General features: G+C 63.8%; 1 protein-coding gene across 3 annotated transcripts in view; it reads right to left on the bottom strand.

The window, feature by feature from the left end:
* Window positions 1-11,622: 11,622 nt before the first annotated feature.
* The window catches only part of SPECC1L (sperm antigen with calponin homology and coiled-coil domains 1 like), a 142,406-nt gene continuing 138,434 nt past the window's right edge, over window positions 11,623-15,594 (bottom strand). For all 3 annotated transcript variants that reach the window (XM_045534215.1, XM_045534216.1, XM_045534214.1), the window contains one exon: window positions 11,623-14,253. In XM_045534215.1, the coding sequence (XP_045390171.1) occupies window positions 14,164-14,253 (90 nt within the window). In that variant the 3' untranslated portion in view covers window positions 11,623-14,163. The remainder of the gene's footprint in view (window positions 14,254-15,594) is intronic.

The raw sequence follows: 15,594 nt of genomic DNA, 5'->3' as shown, positions 1-15,594 counted from the left end.
AGCAGGCAGAGGACGGACGAGGCTGGGAGCACCTCCTGCTGGAGGAGTCTGCGGGGGAACGAGCTACTAGATGTAGGCCGGCAGATCGGCCGGGGCTTGGGGCACCCTGCCTTGTAGCCTTCACTCAATTGCTGCTGTATAAATGCTCCCATTGTGGCTGATTTCAAGCTACTAATGTGTCATTGACTGGAACTGGGAGGCAATACACAAAGTCAGCTGGCACTGGGTGCCAGCCACCACTAAGCCACCAAACCCTAGGCTCTCTGAGAGGCTACCTGCCTGGATGCCAGGACACCACACCAGACCCTCCTGAATAGCGTGCGCAGCCTGCTCAGGAGCCTTGGGAATGACGGTCATCCGTGATCTCGCTGGCCCCAGGAACCCCCTTTTGCAGGTGAGGAAGCTGAGGCCCAGAGAGGTGAGGTGACCACTCTCAGCCTCACCAAGAGCAGTGAAGGGCAGTGTAGGCCTGGGGGATGCCCGCAGAAAGCACAGCAGCAGGAGGGCTTCCAGGGCCATCTGGCCCCTCGAAGCTCCCCGCCCTTCAGAAGCCTCCCAGTGACAGGAAGGTCGGAGGCCCAGGAGGGGGCGGGGGCAGGGCCGGGATCTGGCAATTTCCTAGCCCTCTCTGTTGGTTCTGTGTATCTAATTAATCCTTGAGTCATCTGTTGCTAGTTGGGAGGGGAAATTAAGTATTAATAATGTAATATTTCCCTGTGATTGTCCCTTGTTGGGGACAGGGCAGAGGGCAGACGCTGTCCCATATAAACTGGGGACACGTGCTGTGGAACATGCACGCTAAGCCTTGAAAGAACAACCGTGTAGCATTCCCAGCAGTCAGACGCGAAACTGCCACTTCCTCCTGCCGTCCTCCTCCCCCCCCAACCCCACCACTTTAATTAAAACTCCATTTAATCAAAACCCACACATCTCGTGGTCCACTTCTTCTGGCTCCTTGTACGTCAGATTAGCAAGGCTCTCTGTACACATGCCCAGATGGTGGCTGAGACCCCCCAGAGCCTGCTGGACGGAGGTGTCAACTGGCTTCCAGGCAGCGCCCTGCGCACCTGCTCCGGGCGGGGCCATGGGCAACACACAGGGCACCGTGCAGGGACCCGGACCGTCGCTGCCACACCAGGCCTTTTCCTGGGCGCCAGAATCCCAGCCTTAGAATCCTCCTACTACTTTCTCTCTCTTTTTTTTTTTTTTTGAGATAGAGACTTGCTCTGTTACCCAGGCTACTAGAGCGCAGAGGCATCATCGTAGCTCACTGCAGCTTCAAGCTCCTGGGCTCAAGCTACTTCTTCCGAGTAGCTGGGACTACAGGTGTGCACCACCATTCCCAGCTAATTTTTCTACTTTTTGTAAAGAGGGGGTCTCGCTCTTGCTCAGGCTGGCCCCCCAACTCTTGGCCTCAAGTGATCCTGCTATCTCAGCTTCCTAGAATGAACCACCATGCCTGGCCAAAATACTGCTACTTTCTAATAGAAAACGTTTGCTCAGCACCTACTCCATGCCAGGCAGCGTCCCAACTGCTGGGCCACAGGGAGTCTGTGTCCCCTGCTGCTGTGCCTGGCCCTGTCTGGGCCCAATCCTATGGCAGGGGCTCCTCGGAGGAAAGAGCCCAGGAGTTTCCGGTACGTCAGGTACCTACATGTCACCCCTGTCTCCAGGACCTCAGCTCACACTTAAGATAAGCTGCAAACCACAATTACATAGCACAGGAGGAAAACTAAGGCTAAGAAAGATAAGTGACAGTATAGAAATATGGAGATTAATTCATCCCTGAAGAAAGGAAGGTCCTGGAGCAATCCAATAATGATTTTTAAAGACATTTAGGATCTTTGAAGAGATAAACAAAGGAATAGCATTTATAAACAAGAATGAGAACTTATGAACCAACTGACAGAGAGGAAACAAGTACAGGTGGATGTGAACAAGAGATCATACTGATAGAAAATCCCGGAAATGATGAGCAGGGACTGAAGGACACAAGGGACGTGATGGCTTGAGGCACACACGCGGTGGAAGAGGCAGCTGGGGATTTGAAGACGGCACTGAGGAATTCTCACAGAAACCTCACAGCGACAAGCGGACGGGGAAGCAGCCGAGACACAAAGCAGGTAGACCAGGAAGCATCAGCGTGTGTCCCCCAGGAGCTCGGCGGGAGCGGGGAGCAGCCGTGCTGCCTGGAGGTGGGCGACCCCCAGGCGCTGGCTCCTCTTCCCTGCCTGCTCCAGGGCTGCACAGCGGCTCCCACCTCCGGCACCGGGTGCAGGCTGGGCCCAGTACCCAGGCGCACCTGGCGCTGCCCCTGCCCCCACCGCCCGGGGTGTGCGGCTGCTGCTGTCTGCCCCTGGGGGCAGGATGTGGGCAGGAATGGGGCTGAGAACCAGCTCCTCGCAGCTGGAGGCAGCAGCCTCCCATGGGCCCCACATCACCAGCCCTGGGGGCTGCCTCCGCCTCGCCCCGCCCACAGGGCCTGCCGCAGCTCCCTGCTCCCCAGCAGGGCCGGAGTAGGCCCTGCCAGCACCCCGAGTCCAGGCCCCCAGTCCTCCCCACCCGAGGTGGCTGCTCACCCCTCACGTTCGGCTCACTTGGCAGCGCCCCCCCAAGGGGCCAGACCTCACACAAAGGTGCCGGGGGCCGTGCCCGCTCCATCACATGCTCCCCGAGGGCTGAGCCAGAGGCTTCCCCGCTGCACACGGCTCCTCATGCACACACAGGCCGCGGCGCGGTGGCATCACGTGAAAGGCTCAGAGCCTGTACCTGCCTCAGATGGCGGGTGGCGGGTGGCGGGTTCTGTGCTGCCTGAAGAGGTGACGGGGGCTGCTTCTAGATGGCCCTGAGCGCAGGGCCTGGGGCGGACCCTGGCAGGGAGCTTGCAGGGGCGCTGCTAGGTGCAGGGCCCCAGGGGCGCCCCTGAGGGCAGCTGCCCTGCGGGTGGGAGGGACCCACTGCTGGGGTCCAAGGGGCACAGGTGTGACAACGCAGCCTTGGAGACTGAAGGGAGGTGGGGACCTGGGCCACCGTGAGCACCGGGTGCAGCCCCCACCCCCCAGGGCCCGGCCACCGCACCGTCCCCATTCAGCAGCCCCCACCCAGCCGGCCCAGGGTTTGCAGCGGCCAGAGGGGCCAGAGGCGAATCCCTGCAACAGATGGGCAGAGACCTGCAGCCCAGAGCCCGGAGGAGTCACCTGAGCGGCACCCCTGCCACTGCTCAGCCAGCTCAGGCAGCCTCTCCTCCAGGTGACAGCAGCCGCCAAAGACCTGGGCCGGCAGCGTAGCACATGGCAGAGGTGGGAGCCACGGAAGGGCAGCCCCAGCCCCCGCCCAGCACCAGGCCACAGGAGTGGGTGTGGGCCCAGAGGGAATCCCGAAGGCTTCTCATAGGAAGGGCCATCTGGGCTGGACTTGGAGGACATGGAGGTGCAGGGAAGAGGCAGGGAGAGTCTAGCAAAGAAAACAGCCCGAGTTGGCTCAGAGGTAGGTCAGAGAAGGCCTGAGGTAGTTCTGGAAAGCTGAGTCCTGCCCCTCCTGTGTGCTGGCCTGAGGGGCAGCTGCTCTCCCTGCTCAGTCTCTGGCAGGATCCCCGGGCCTTCCAGCTGCAGGGGCCAGGGGCCTTCCTCTCTGCCGCCAGCCTGCCCCTTCCCACCACCCAAAGCTCCAGATCCTGCCCAGGAGGAGCGGTCCCTGGGGGCTCCTCTCTGCATCCCAGCTCCGTTCCCTTCCCCCATCAGGGACCACCCTTAGGCCCTGCAGCCCTCTGCTCCCTCACGGCCTCTGACCAAGTCCCTCGGGCCAACCCCTCTCTTCTGCAGCCGCCGGCGCCTCCTGGGGCCAGACCCTCCCCTGGGGGCTGGGATCCTCCCTTTTGCCAACTTAGCACCTGACTGCAGTGGTCTCCACTTCCACAGTATCCCCACCACGCAACCAAACCCCTTCTCAGCCCACCCTTCCCAGCTTCGTGCATCCAGCCGTGCTGCCTCTGCTCTCAGGCGCGCGTCTGTCAGGGCCCGGTGTGAGCTGCACCAAGACAGACCCCACAAAGGCAGGCGGGATGGCAGTTCCAGCTCATCCTGGGCTCGGGGACTCAGGAATCGGGCAGGTTACAGGTAGGCAGCGAGACCGACTTTGGGATTTCAGGTCACTGCTGAGAGCTACCAGCGGCTACGGTCCCACACAGCAGGTGCAGCCCAGGCCCCCACGGGTCCTGGCTGTGCAAGACGTGATGCCCTGAAGCCACCTGCTTGCTCCCAAGCCAACTCCAGTTCACACGTCCCTCTGCCAACAGCAATCCCTTGTGGTGTCCCTGGCCCTTGAAGCTAACACCCTTCCCCCAGGGTTCCCCAGCTCGAGCACAGACCCCAACCTGCCTCTGGTCTGTCCTTCCCTCCCCTCTAGACAATGCCCGTCTCTCAGTCCCTCGCCACGTTGGGCGTCACCAGGATCATCATCCTTGTTCTGCACATGAGACAATGGATTCCTAGGAGAAGTGACTTGCCAAGCGAGTGAGCGAGGAGACAGAACCAGAACCCAGAACCCAGGTTAGACCATCGAAATCACCCGTCCTCTGGGCTTCCCTTGAGGCTGGCCATCGCCGCCTTAGGCTGCGGACTCCCGGGGCGCAGGACCCAGGGCGTGCTCAGGAACCGCACTTCACAGGCCAAGGAGAAGCCACATGCAAGCCCCCAGCGACCAGCCAGTCCAGCCTGGCCCAAGCCTGCCTCCCGCCAGACATGCTTGGGCTGCCCCAGTCTCCTTGAGACCGGACAGGAAAGCCGACTCAGCCCAGAATGTGGTCACACTGAGGGGACACAGATAGAGGGGCGCTGGCTGGGAGTCACCTGAGAAACACTAGAACCCGGGAGAGCCCGAAAGGCAAGGGCAGAAGAGTGAGGTGTTGACACCATGGCCAGTGGACTCGTCTGAGGAGCCCCTGGCCTGGGTCTGCGGGGACTGCCAGCCCCACCCAAAGCCGCCAGGAACAGCACCGCGGGCCCACCAAGGCAGCCCCTGTCCCCACAGCATGATCCACGGCCTGCTGTGCTCCAGGGAGCTCTCCACCATGGTCCTCGGGGCCGGCCACCCAGGGGCAGCCCTGGGGGTGGCATGAGGAGTCGCCAGGAGGGTCAGGGTCTGGGAGTCCAGGGGGAGCTGGGCCGCAGAGGCAGCCTGAGCTCCGGGCTGAAGGGCGCCTGGGCCCCGCGGGCGGCCGACCCCGGAGACCGGGGAAGGAGAGCTGGCTGGAGCGGCAGCCCGCACCCCAGGGGCCAGGAGGACACCTGCTCCTCCCCACAGGGTCCCAGCTCCCCGGCCCCAGGTGCAGCCCTGGGTCCTCCTGCCCATTGCACAGTCGGGCAAACTAACGTCTAAACGCCCAGAACGCCGGCATCTCCGCTCCGCCGGCCGGCGGCCCCTCCTCGAGCTCTTGGGCCGCCCTGCGCCGAATCCCTCGAGAGCCGCCACCATTCCCGCCATTCCTACCCCTGCTGCGGCGGCCAGGCGGGCGGCCAGGACCGTCCGAGACGCGCACCCACGCCCGCCCGTTCCCCTAAAGCCCAGTTCCCGCCGCCGCTGCCCGCAGGACGCACCCGCGCGCTCGGCCCCGCGTTCCAGACTCCCCGCGCCCCAGGCGCTCGGGTGCGGGCCCTGCGGAGCAGCGGCCCCGCCCGGGCCCCACCTGTGGAGGTGCTCTCTCGCCCCGGGGTCCGGATCCGTCCGCCCTCGGGCCACGCCTTGGCGCCCCCAGCCCAGCCCCGGTCGAGGCGAGCCCGGAAGGCTGGTCCGAGCGCGCGGGGCCGGCCAAGGCGGCCGGACGGACCGACGGACGCTCCCCGCCCACCACCTGCGGGTCCCGGCGCCGCCCCGCAGCCGCCGCCGCTCCGGCCGCCGCGCTCGCCCTTCCCTGCCGGGCTGCCCCGCGCATCTTCCGGCCCCGTCTGGGGCGGCTCAGAGGGTCCGCTCGCCGCCCCCCGACTGGGCTTACGCGGCGACCGAGCCTGAGCCGCCCTGCACGGGCCGGGGGACCGGCAGGGCTCGGACCCGGACGCCGGTGCGCTCGCTCTCGGGCGGCGGGAAGGGGGCTGGAGCGGGGGGTTCCCGGAGGGCAGGGGGACCCGAACCTCCCAGCGCGCACGGCCCGGAACCCCAGACGGCCCCACGCCGCCCGCCCGCCCGCCGAGGACCCCCAGGACCCCCGGGCCCCCGGCCCCGGCTGACCTGCCCGCGGCTCGCGCGCCGGCTCCCGCTGTCTCGGCGTCCGCTGGGGCCCGGGCTCCGGCCGCGCCGCTCGCGGGCGCCCCCTGCAGGCGCTTCCAGACCGCGCTGCCCCCGCCCCGCCCCGCCGCGCGGGGAAACCGAGGCCCCGACGCCGGCGGAGGACCAGAGGCGCCGGTCCGCGAGGCCCACCGACGTCCCTGGCAGGGCGAGGCCGTGACAAGCCCGGACCGCGCCGCATCCCCCGCCCGCGACCCCCCCAGCGAGGCCCTCCCCGGCTCGCATCCGTCCGGGCCGCCGCCTCCCGCGCCACACCCCCTCCCTCTCCCCGGTCGGATCCCCCTCCCGGCCCTTTGAAGCCCTGCGGGTCCCACCCTCCCACTCCCTCTTCCAAGAAGTCCCCAGGGCCGCCTCGGCTGTTTCTTATCAGAGCTGGGCTGGATGCAGCCCCTGTGTCACCCCTTCCCCAAGTCCTGCTGTGCCCTGGAACGTGCCCCGCGCCCGCTCCTCCTCAAATCTCTCCCTGGCTCCCCATTTTCTGAGGGATAAAGTCCAGCCCCCTTGCCACTGCGTTCAAGGCCCCGCCTGGTCCTTGTTCCGCCCTCTCCGCTGCCCCCACCCCGCCTTTCCTGAGCCTTGCCCAGGGCTGCTGCTGCTGGTCGGAACCAAACTCAAACGATGCCTCCTGGAAGCTGGTCCCAATTTCTAACGCCCCCTCTGCTCTCCCACCCTGGGCTTTGAGCCAGGGACGCAGCCCTGTGCGCTGTGTGGCCCCGGCCCTCCCTGCCCCACTTCTCTGAACAAGAAGGTGGGGAATCGTGTCTGCACCCCAGACTAACAGAATCTCAGACTCTGGCGCCGGGAATTCCCTCTCCAGGCCCATCCCCCCATCTTCTGGAGGCTTCTAGTTGGGAACAACCTCACATCCAGCCCCAGCCCAGCCACGCAAAAGGACTCGCCTTCGACCCTGCATCTGGATGGATGTGGACTAACCCCAATTTTGTTCCCAGCAGGACAAGCTGCGTTGGTGGCCAAGGGCTTGCAGGAACTCTTGCATTCTAGAACCTCTCAGGACTGGCGGGGTTGAGGCCAGAGGCTCAGGGTGGAGGGGCTTGCCCAGGGCCAGGTTGGACCCTAAGGCTGAGGCCAGGATGGGGGCATGACCTCTTCCACAGCGGCCACCACTGTCCGTCCTCGGGGAGGAGGGGGAGGGCTGGTGGATGCGCAGGCTCCTGGCATGTCGGGAGGAGCCAGGGCCCGTGCAGTGACCATCACTTGCCTAGACCTGGCTTGATCTTGACCAACTGGCAGCCTTTCTGGCTCATTCCTGGGACCAGAGCCTGGGCTGGTGTCTCCACTTGGCCAGCCTGGCCCCTTGCCAGGCAGAGGAGAGCTGGGACCCGGACAACTCAACTCCAAGGGGGGGAGGCCCACACGGGACTCTAGGGGCGCTGTTGGCCCAGATGCCTTTCCAACCTCAGCCCCTCCAAAGCCCCGCGGCACCCCCCCCCCGCCCCCCAGTCCTGGCCCTGGCTGAGCCTCTGCTGGGAGGAGCTCGCCTGCCCCGCTCTCCCGTCACCCTTGGTGTCCTCAGGGAGGGAGCTCCGCCCGCCAGGTGGGGACACTGCCCCTGGGACCAGCGGCTGGGGCTGCCCTGGGGCCGTGGCTTTCCCGTAGGCCTTCAAGGGACCCATTTCCTCACCTGTAAAATGAGACTGTCCTGTTTCTGCACTGCCACCTCCTGGAGCTAAGCTAGAGCCAGACCGTGAGGCCTGCGAGGACCGGCCTGAGCTGCCGGGCCAGGGAGCCTCCCCCTGGTCCTTGAGGCCCCACCCTTCCTTCTGTGTCCCTACACTCCTTCCACAGCGGGACAGACCCCTCCTGCCCACACCCGTCAGACCCGTATCATTTGTGTCCTCACTCGACAAACGTGCAAGGAGCACCCTGTCTCGAGAGTTGCCCTGAAGGGGCTGTGCGGGTTTGGAGCATCATGCAGCCAATTCTGGGGTCTCTTGTCTCCTAACCCCATGACCCTCTGCTACTCTCCCCAGCACCACCCCCCCGGACCTCCCCACACTAGTCTGGCCGGGTGCACGCCAGGCTCGTCCAGGGAGCAAAGTCTCGCTCCAGAGTTGGTCCCCAGGGTCCCGGTGCCAAAGCCCTCTAGGTTCACCCTGGGGCTTCGGCGGGCAGTCCCCATCCCTCAGCATTGTGTCCTGAGGCAGGGGTGGTCGGCAGGGCCACAGGGCCCCAGAGCCACCCATGAGGAAACAGCACCAAGGAGGCTGAGGGGCAGCCTGGTCCAGGCCCCCCACTTCCCTGCCAGGGACCCCTCCCAGCCTGTCAGAGGCATAGGGACCACTGCCAGTGGTCCTGTGCCACCTGTCAGGTGCGCTGGCCCAAGTCTGCAGTGAAGCCACTGCCCAGAGACTGAGCACACGCCGGGGCCTCCAGCTCAGTGACCGCGGGCACGGCACGCGGGCCGGCTGTCCAGCAGCTGCCCCAGGAGTCGCCCGTGTCTTCTCCAGCGAGGGGCCTGTGCCCTGGGCACCACAAGCTGTAAGGCCACCTCCACCGCCTTGGCCTTGCTGCCCCCTGGCCAGCCCTGTGCCACCCCTGGCCACGAGAGCTCTCCTGGGGCTCTGGCCCGGGGCTGGGGACAGCCCCTGTGCAGGTGCCTGGGCTGGGCCACCCTCCACGCCTGAGGGAGCTACGAGGGTGAGGGGCACAGGCGGGTTCTGAACGAGGCCACTGCCTCCCGGCAGGCACAGGGCTGCCCCCGCAGGGCCTCGCTTCTAGCCCTGGGCCTTGGTTTCCCTGCCCAGCCCCAGGCAGGCTCTGGAAGGGTCGTGAGCACCCGCCCTTCCCTCCAGGCCCGGACTCCTCAGGCCAGGCTGCGGGGCCAGCTGGGCCCGTCCTGCTCCAGGGCTGCCCACCCCGCCCCACCCCGCCCTGCCCCGCCGGCCCTTTGTTCCTGCCCAGGATGCACCTGGGTGGCCTCTGCCCCTCATTGTTTGCTTGGGGCCAGCCAAGCCACATCGGAGAGACATGCCAGGCCCGGGCCCAAGCAGCTGTGATTGCTAGGAAGGGCCCCTGGGAACCGACCAGGCCACTACAAGGTGGTCCCCAACTTCTCCAGTGGGGGTTGGGGAGACCCCACAGGGCTCTAGTTCATCCTCAGACTGCAGGAGGCCCCACAAAGGTGGCACGGGCTGGAGGAGGCGTCCCTGAGTCACCTGCAGCCATCGCCGCTGCAAGGGCAGCCCCTGGCCTCCAACTCAGCCCCCAGGAAGGCGTCCACGTCTGCATCTGGGGGTTGAGACAAACAGCAACCGGCCGGCAACCCGCTGGCAACCCCGCCTCAGGGCTGCCCTGGGCGTCAGTGTAGATGGGGACACGGCTGCAAGGGGAGTCCCGGCTCGCGGTGGGCAGTGACGGCCCTGTGCAGCCTCTCCTGCCAGGGCTCTCACCTGGCACCGCCGATGCTGGCCCTAAGCCCCTCCCCACTCCCCCTGGGCCCCAGCCCCGTGCAGGCCTCCCTACCCCACATCAGAGACGGTGCCTGGCAGGACGGCCCAGGAGGGGTCCCTGCTTCACAGAGGTGGGAACAGCCCCAGCGTCCCAAGTGTTGGTGGCCGACCTGGGGGAGGACCCAGGTGTCCCAACTCCCTCTCCGTGCTCTTCTGGGCAGAAGCCTCGGGTACGATGCCACCCTGCGATGGCCCGTCTTTCCCTTCTGTGCACGTGTGCTTCCGGTGAGCGCCCGCCGGCCCTTCAGGTTCTGCCTCCTCCTAGGACTCGGCTCCCAAGACTGCAGGCCCCTGCCAGCCCCTCCTCACACATCCAGGGCCCGGGGACAAGGACTAGCCCTTCCTTCCAGCACCTGCTCTGGGCCTGATGCGGGTCACTGTGCACACACTCTGACCCAGCCCCCCGTCTGAGGGAGCCCCTGGTGTGCCCCAGTCTGCGGGAGGCGACTCAGGCCCAGGGAGCTGGAGTCCGGCCTCCTGCAGCCGCCGCCCAGCGAGGCCGGACCCCTGGGACCCGAGCTCCGGCCAGAATCCAGGGCCCCAAGTCCCAGCTCCCCAGGAATCTGCCCTCACCCACCTGACGCGGTGGCTGCAAGCGTGTTGAGACCAGTTATGTCTGTCCCTGTTCCTCACTTAAGGGACAACCCAAAACAGAACCCCGGCCAACCCGAGGCTTGGAGAAGTGCAGGCAGTGAGGACGCAGAGCTGGCCGCGCAAGGTGGCTGGCGGGGGGGGGGGGGGGGGGGGGGGCGGGCACGGTGTAGACGGAGGATCCTTTCTGAAACTCCTCGCTCTCCCTGGAACCTCAGTTTCCTCTGCCCACCCATCAAAGCTGCCCCTCAGAGACTCTGGAATCTTCTCTCAGTCAAGGTGGAACCGATGCCCTCCCCAGGTGCCGCCCCGAGGGAAGCAGAGCTTGGGCTCGCCCGTACTCTCAGAGCCGGTTGGTGAGTTGGGCCACGGAAGGGCCAGGAGCCTCAGTCACCCGGGGCGGCTGCACCCCCAGCCCCACCTGAGGACAGCGGCTGAGGGCCCAGCCCTGCTGGCCCCGGACAGGCAGGGACATCCCTCCTCCTGCCCCGTGGGGGCTGGTGCCGCTGCACACAGGCCTGCCACGATGGCAGCGACTGGCACTGCCCACAGGAGCAGGACCCTCCACATGGCAGGGGAGCTGGATCCAGGCCCGGTCCCAGCAGAGCCTCGGCTGTGGCACTGTGGAGGGGCCAGCGCTCACGGGACACCGCTCACCTCAGGCCAGGTGGGCTCTTGGCCCTTGGGAGCTCGGCAGTGGCTGGGCCTGGCCCTGGGGAGTCGCAGGCCCAGGGAGGGCGTTTCACCAAGTCTCCCTGTGAGCAGGCGACAGTGCCCACAGGTGACAAGACAGTGTCATCTGGGCTATGCTCAGCGGATTCATAATCACTGCACACAAGGTACACAGGAAGAAAGAGGCTTAACTGATCGCCCTGGTGGTGTAAGGATCAGTTTTTTTGCTTCTCCATAGTTTTACACATCCTGAAAATTATCTCCAAGACACAACATTTCTAACGACAAACCCCTCCAGACGCCCTCCCCCGCCCCCCGAAGGCACGTCCCTGGGCCATGCTGGGGGCTCTGACGCTGTCTCTCGGGTCTTGGCACCTGTCACAGAATCTCAGCAGTCACAGGGCTCACCTGGGCCACCCCCTGTGCCTCACAGGCCCAGGCACCTGCCCAAGACTGCACGGTGACTGCCGCAGCCCGGGTGTGGCCGCACCTCACTCCTGGTCAGGTTCTTTCCATACGAGGATTCCCGACCCTCGGTGCGCCACGGAGGGACAGGAGGGACAGGAGGGAGGGACAGGAGGGAGGGGCAAGCTAGAAAAGCCCAAGCCTGTTGTGTTTTAGCCATTTTAATACATTCAGTAATATTTACTAGAACAAAATTACGAAGTATCCTCAGTCCGCAGACCTGCCATTGAGAAACAGAAACGTCACTGGCCCTTTCGCAGAGAAGCTTGTGCTTGAAGGGAAGCGGCCAACGGCCCCCCGAGGCCCCACGTGCGGTGCCGCTGGAGCAAGAGCTCCTCCCGGCAGCACCGGACACACAACCGTCCACAGTCGCTCCAGGCCCGCTGTCGTGAGGATCCTATTTGAAAAGACAAAAAGTAACACTTCCGGCGTCTCCCGCGGATCCAGATGCGAATCTCCCGGGGAGGGTGCCGTGGTGAAGCTCCAGCGGGCACAGCCAGGCCTCCCTGTGCCACTTGCTGACCCCAGGGCCTGATGTTGACGCTGGACCCACAGGATTCCCAGAAAGGAAATGCCATCCATGCAGGTACGGCCCATCAGCAGCAGCTGCCTTCTTCCAGAAGATTCCAGCGACCCCTCACCCCACTGCCTGCGCTGCCAGGGCTGGGCTCACAAGGCCAGCAAGAGACAAAGTCGTGAACTGCAGACCCAGGAAAGTCCTCTCAAAACACCCCCCCACCGCCCGCCCCGGACATAATAAATAAACAAAAACGTGACCAGACGCCCTGGGTCCGGACAGGTGGACAGGCCTCCTTGCAGGCAAGTGAGAGCAGAAGTGGGAATCAGGAAACCTACGTGGAGAGACATCTGAAGACTCCCCACAGGCAGGCACTCGTGGCGACTGCACAGCCAGCGTCGACAGAGCAGAGAGAACAAGAGCAGAGCGTGGTGGGGGAGGGTGGGGCCCGCGCCATGGGGGCTGGCGTCTGCGGGGTCTTCCAGGGTGCTCTGCAGCCTGACTTCGCTGGCGTGACCTCTCCTTCTTTAGCCAAAAACAGGCATTTCACCAAAGGGCCTCTGGCCAGGGGCAGCGGCCTGAGCTGCCAGGTGAACATCGGGGCAGGGCTGGGGGGCAGCCACGGTGCAGCTGGTGACAGTGTGCCGGCAGCCACACCCACAGCCCCGCCCATGTCGGAACCACCACATTCTTTTCTAGGCTGCACAGATGCGTCAAACTCCTGGTCTAGAACATCATGCTTGAATGCAGACCCTCAGCCCACGGGGGACTGGGCGGGCTTCCCGGGAGCCCCTTTCCTTGCATCCAGTCCCCGGGGCAGTGATCCTGCTTCCACTGGTGGCCAGTCTTCCACGTGGTGCTTTGTAGGGGCCAAACACAGCTGTACTCCGGAAATTACAGGTCTTGACAGCATTCAAACCGATAGTTACTGTGTTAAGCACACACGAGACACAGGCTCCCTGTTCGCAAAAAGGGCTGTTAAGTCCCAGCCCAAATGTCGTCCCAACACACCACCTTTCCATAAGGCTTTGGTTCAAACAGCGTGGACCCAGAAGCTGGAGAGGGTAGTGCCCCGATGCCATCCCACCCTGGCCTTGGAGGACAGCCGGCCACCCCTACGAGGAGAGTTAAGGCACTTTCTTAAACTCTTACCAAGGGGATCATGTCTCAGCGACTCGCAAGTAACACTGTCTGGGCTCCCTAAAGTTTACTTTTTTCCTCCTGCTACTTCCTACTTCGTTTCTTGCTCTCGCCATATTAATGTCCAGATTTTGTAGTTCTATGCTTTTTAAAACAATTTAACTTTGGTACTAACAGAACAGCAGCTATTTTCCCCAATACTGTGCATAACAAAACAAAAATTTTAACTAGGAGAATTCCTTATAAGCAATTCTTTTCTCCAGAAACCTAAAGCTAGAACCGGGGCTCCAGCCCCGTCCAGGCTGGAGGACAGGTCGCGGAGCACCAGAGGGGTCGCTGCAACCACTTCCTGCCAAAAGCAGCCCGAAAGCAGCCCAGCGGCGTGGACTCAGCAGCAGGAAGCCCCGAGCGCCGGGAACGCCTGTGTGGTGGTCTTGATACTGTCTTAGCCCAAGCTGACAACACCTCAAATGCGCTGGCCAGGACAGCCCTGTCACGTGGGAGGGGTGGCTGACCCAATTCTCCGGTGTGTGCTCCTCGAAACCAGGCCCCAGCAGAGGGCCATGAGCGCTGGGAAACAGAAGCCTCTGCCGGGCACTGACTTTCTTCCTTGGTCCTCACCAGCGATGCAACCTACGCCAGCCAACGGCTGAGCAGCGCTATGGCCACAGCTTCCAGCAAGGCTGTGCACTTCCCACATAATTAATCCCTTCTCCTGAGTTCAGCTGTGCATGAGCCCTTTTTGCACCCCACAGCACTGATACAGTTCAACAATCTCTTCAGAAGGAAAACTCCGGCAGCGACCGGCCTGCACAGCCTGAGCGGAAGGTCACGTGGGAGGAGCCCTGGCCCGAGCCTCAGGCCACATGGCCGAGTTCTCCCAAAGCGGAGGCCCCAGGCTGGAGGCTCACGCGCTGCGGGGCAGCCCAGAGTCGCTGGAAGCTTTATGGGGGTGCGTAGCTAATGGCGTTGGTGTTGCTCGGTAACTGCGGAGGGTCCCCCCATTTGTCGGGCAGCTCCTGAGTGTGCTCAGGTTTCAAAGTACTTGTAGATGGACGTCACGTACAGCATCACGTTCTGCCAGTCGGGCCGTTCGGTCCGCACCATTTCGTTAATGTCCTGACAGAGAAGGAAGAGGCTTGGTTAGAACAGCAGGGCACCTCCCGGCTGGCCCAACAGCCTCCTCGCCACCGCGACACGGGCTCTGGGGGCTGGACGGAGACCTGAAGGATTTCCAGGCTAAGCCTGATTACCTCACAGGCCCGGCCAGGAACGCCGCCTCCGTCGCTACCAAGTTCCCCTGGGAGGTGCCCCTCCCTGGGTGTCAGTATCGTCCCCCAGCCTTCTGCTGCCCCGGACCAAATGCAGGGCCACCTCCCCGCTCCCCCGACAGGAGGGTTTCAGCCGGTCTGGGGGACGTCCTTCCCAGCCCACGAGAGCCCCGTGTCTATGTCGGGGGCGCCATGACCAACTGTCTGATGACCTTCACCAAGCAGGTCTGAAGCCATCGCAGACACTGTTCAACTGTGCGTTGGTATCGTAGGAAAGTGAACTTGAGGAACTGTGGGCCCCCACCCTGGTGTCTCAGAGCCTTTAACACGGGACCGAGGCCTCAAGGAGACGCGCAGCTGCTGAACAGCACCGGCGGCGTCCCGAGGGGCCGGTCTGGGGATCGTTCCCGTGGGCGTGGACACAGCCGTGCCGCTGAGCACGCAGCGTGGGGAGGGCACCTTGGCCACCAGCACAGGAAACCTGTTTGTTCAATGCAAGGGTTTGGACTGTGAAGTTCTCTAGGGTGGGAGCTGCTCACTTTTTATACATGAGAACTTTGTACATGTGATACCAAACACCCAGTGATGGGAAAATATTTTAACTTGTTTTTCCCTACACAGTTGAATAGAGGCCACACTACAAAAGCAAACTTCTATGAATTTAGAAGACACGCTGGTGGCATGACCCTCTTGTGGTGTAAATATGAGCAAAAATACTTCTTCACAGCGAGTCCGGGCGGGGGTACCGGGGGATGGGAAGGTGACCCTGGAGGGCTGCGGGGGGCGCTGCCGTTCTCAGCTCACTTAATAAAAGCATCTCTAGATGTGGCAGCTCGGCTTTGGATTTGGACGCAGCATTTTCTCCCAGAGAGTCGGGCTCGGTGAGGGCAGAGCTGTGTGAGGCTGAGGAAGGGCCCAGGAACACGGGGCCACAGCCCTCGGGAGCGACTGCAGGAAACGCTTGCTCAGCCTCTAGGGCCACCCTGCTCTCTCCCTCTGGGCTGACAAAGGCAGACAGACCTGTGGGGACGTGCCTCTGACAGCGACATTCATGAACGTGACATTTTTCTTCTGACCCAAAGGACTCCTTTACGGCAGAGACCACTCCGAGGAGCGTGCGTGTCGGGTCTGCCGGGCCTGTGCTCGTGAGCCCCATGCCGCGGGGCGTGTCCTTGGGACATGAAGTGCC

The sequence above is a fragment of the Lemur catta genome, chromosome 21, assembly GCF_020740605.2.
Source record: "Lemur catta isolate mLemCat1 chromosome 21, mLemCat1.pri, whole genome shotgun sequence".
Classification (NCBI taxonomy): domain Eukaryota; kingdom Metazoa; phylum Chordata; class Mammalia; order Primates; family Lemuridae; genus Lemur; species Lemur catta.
The sequence above is the reverse complement of the archived record's forward strand: the minus strand, read 5'-3'. Positions and strand labels throughout refer to the sequence as shown.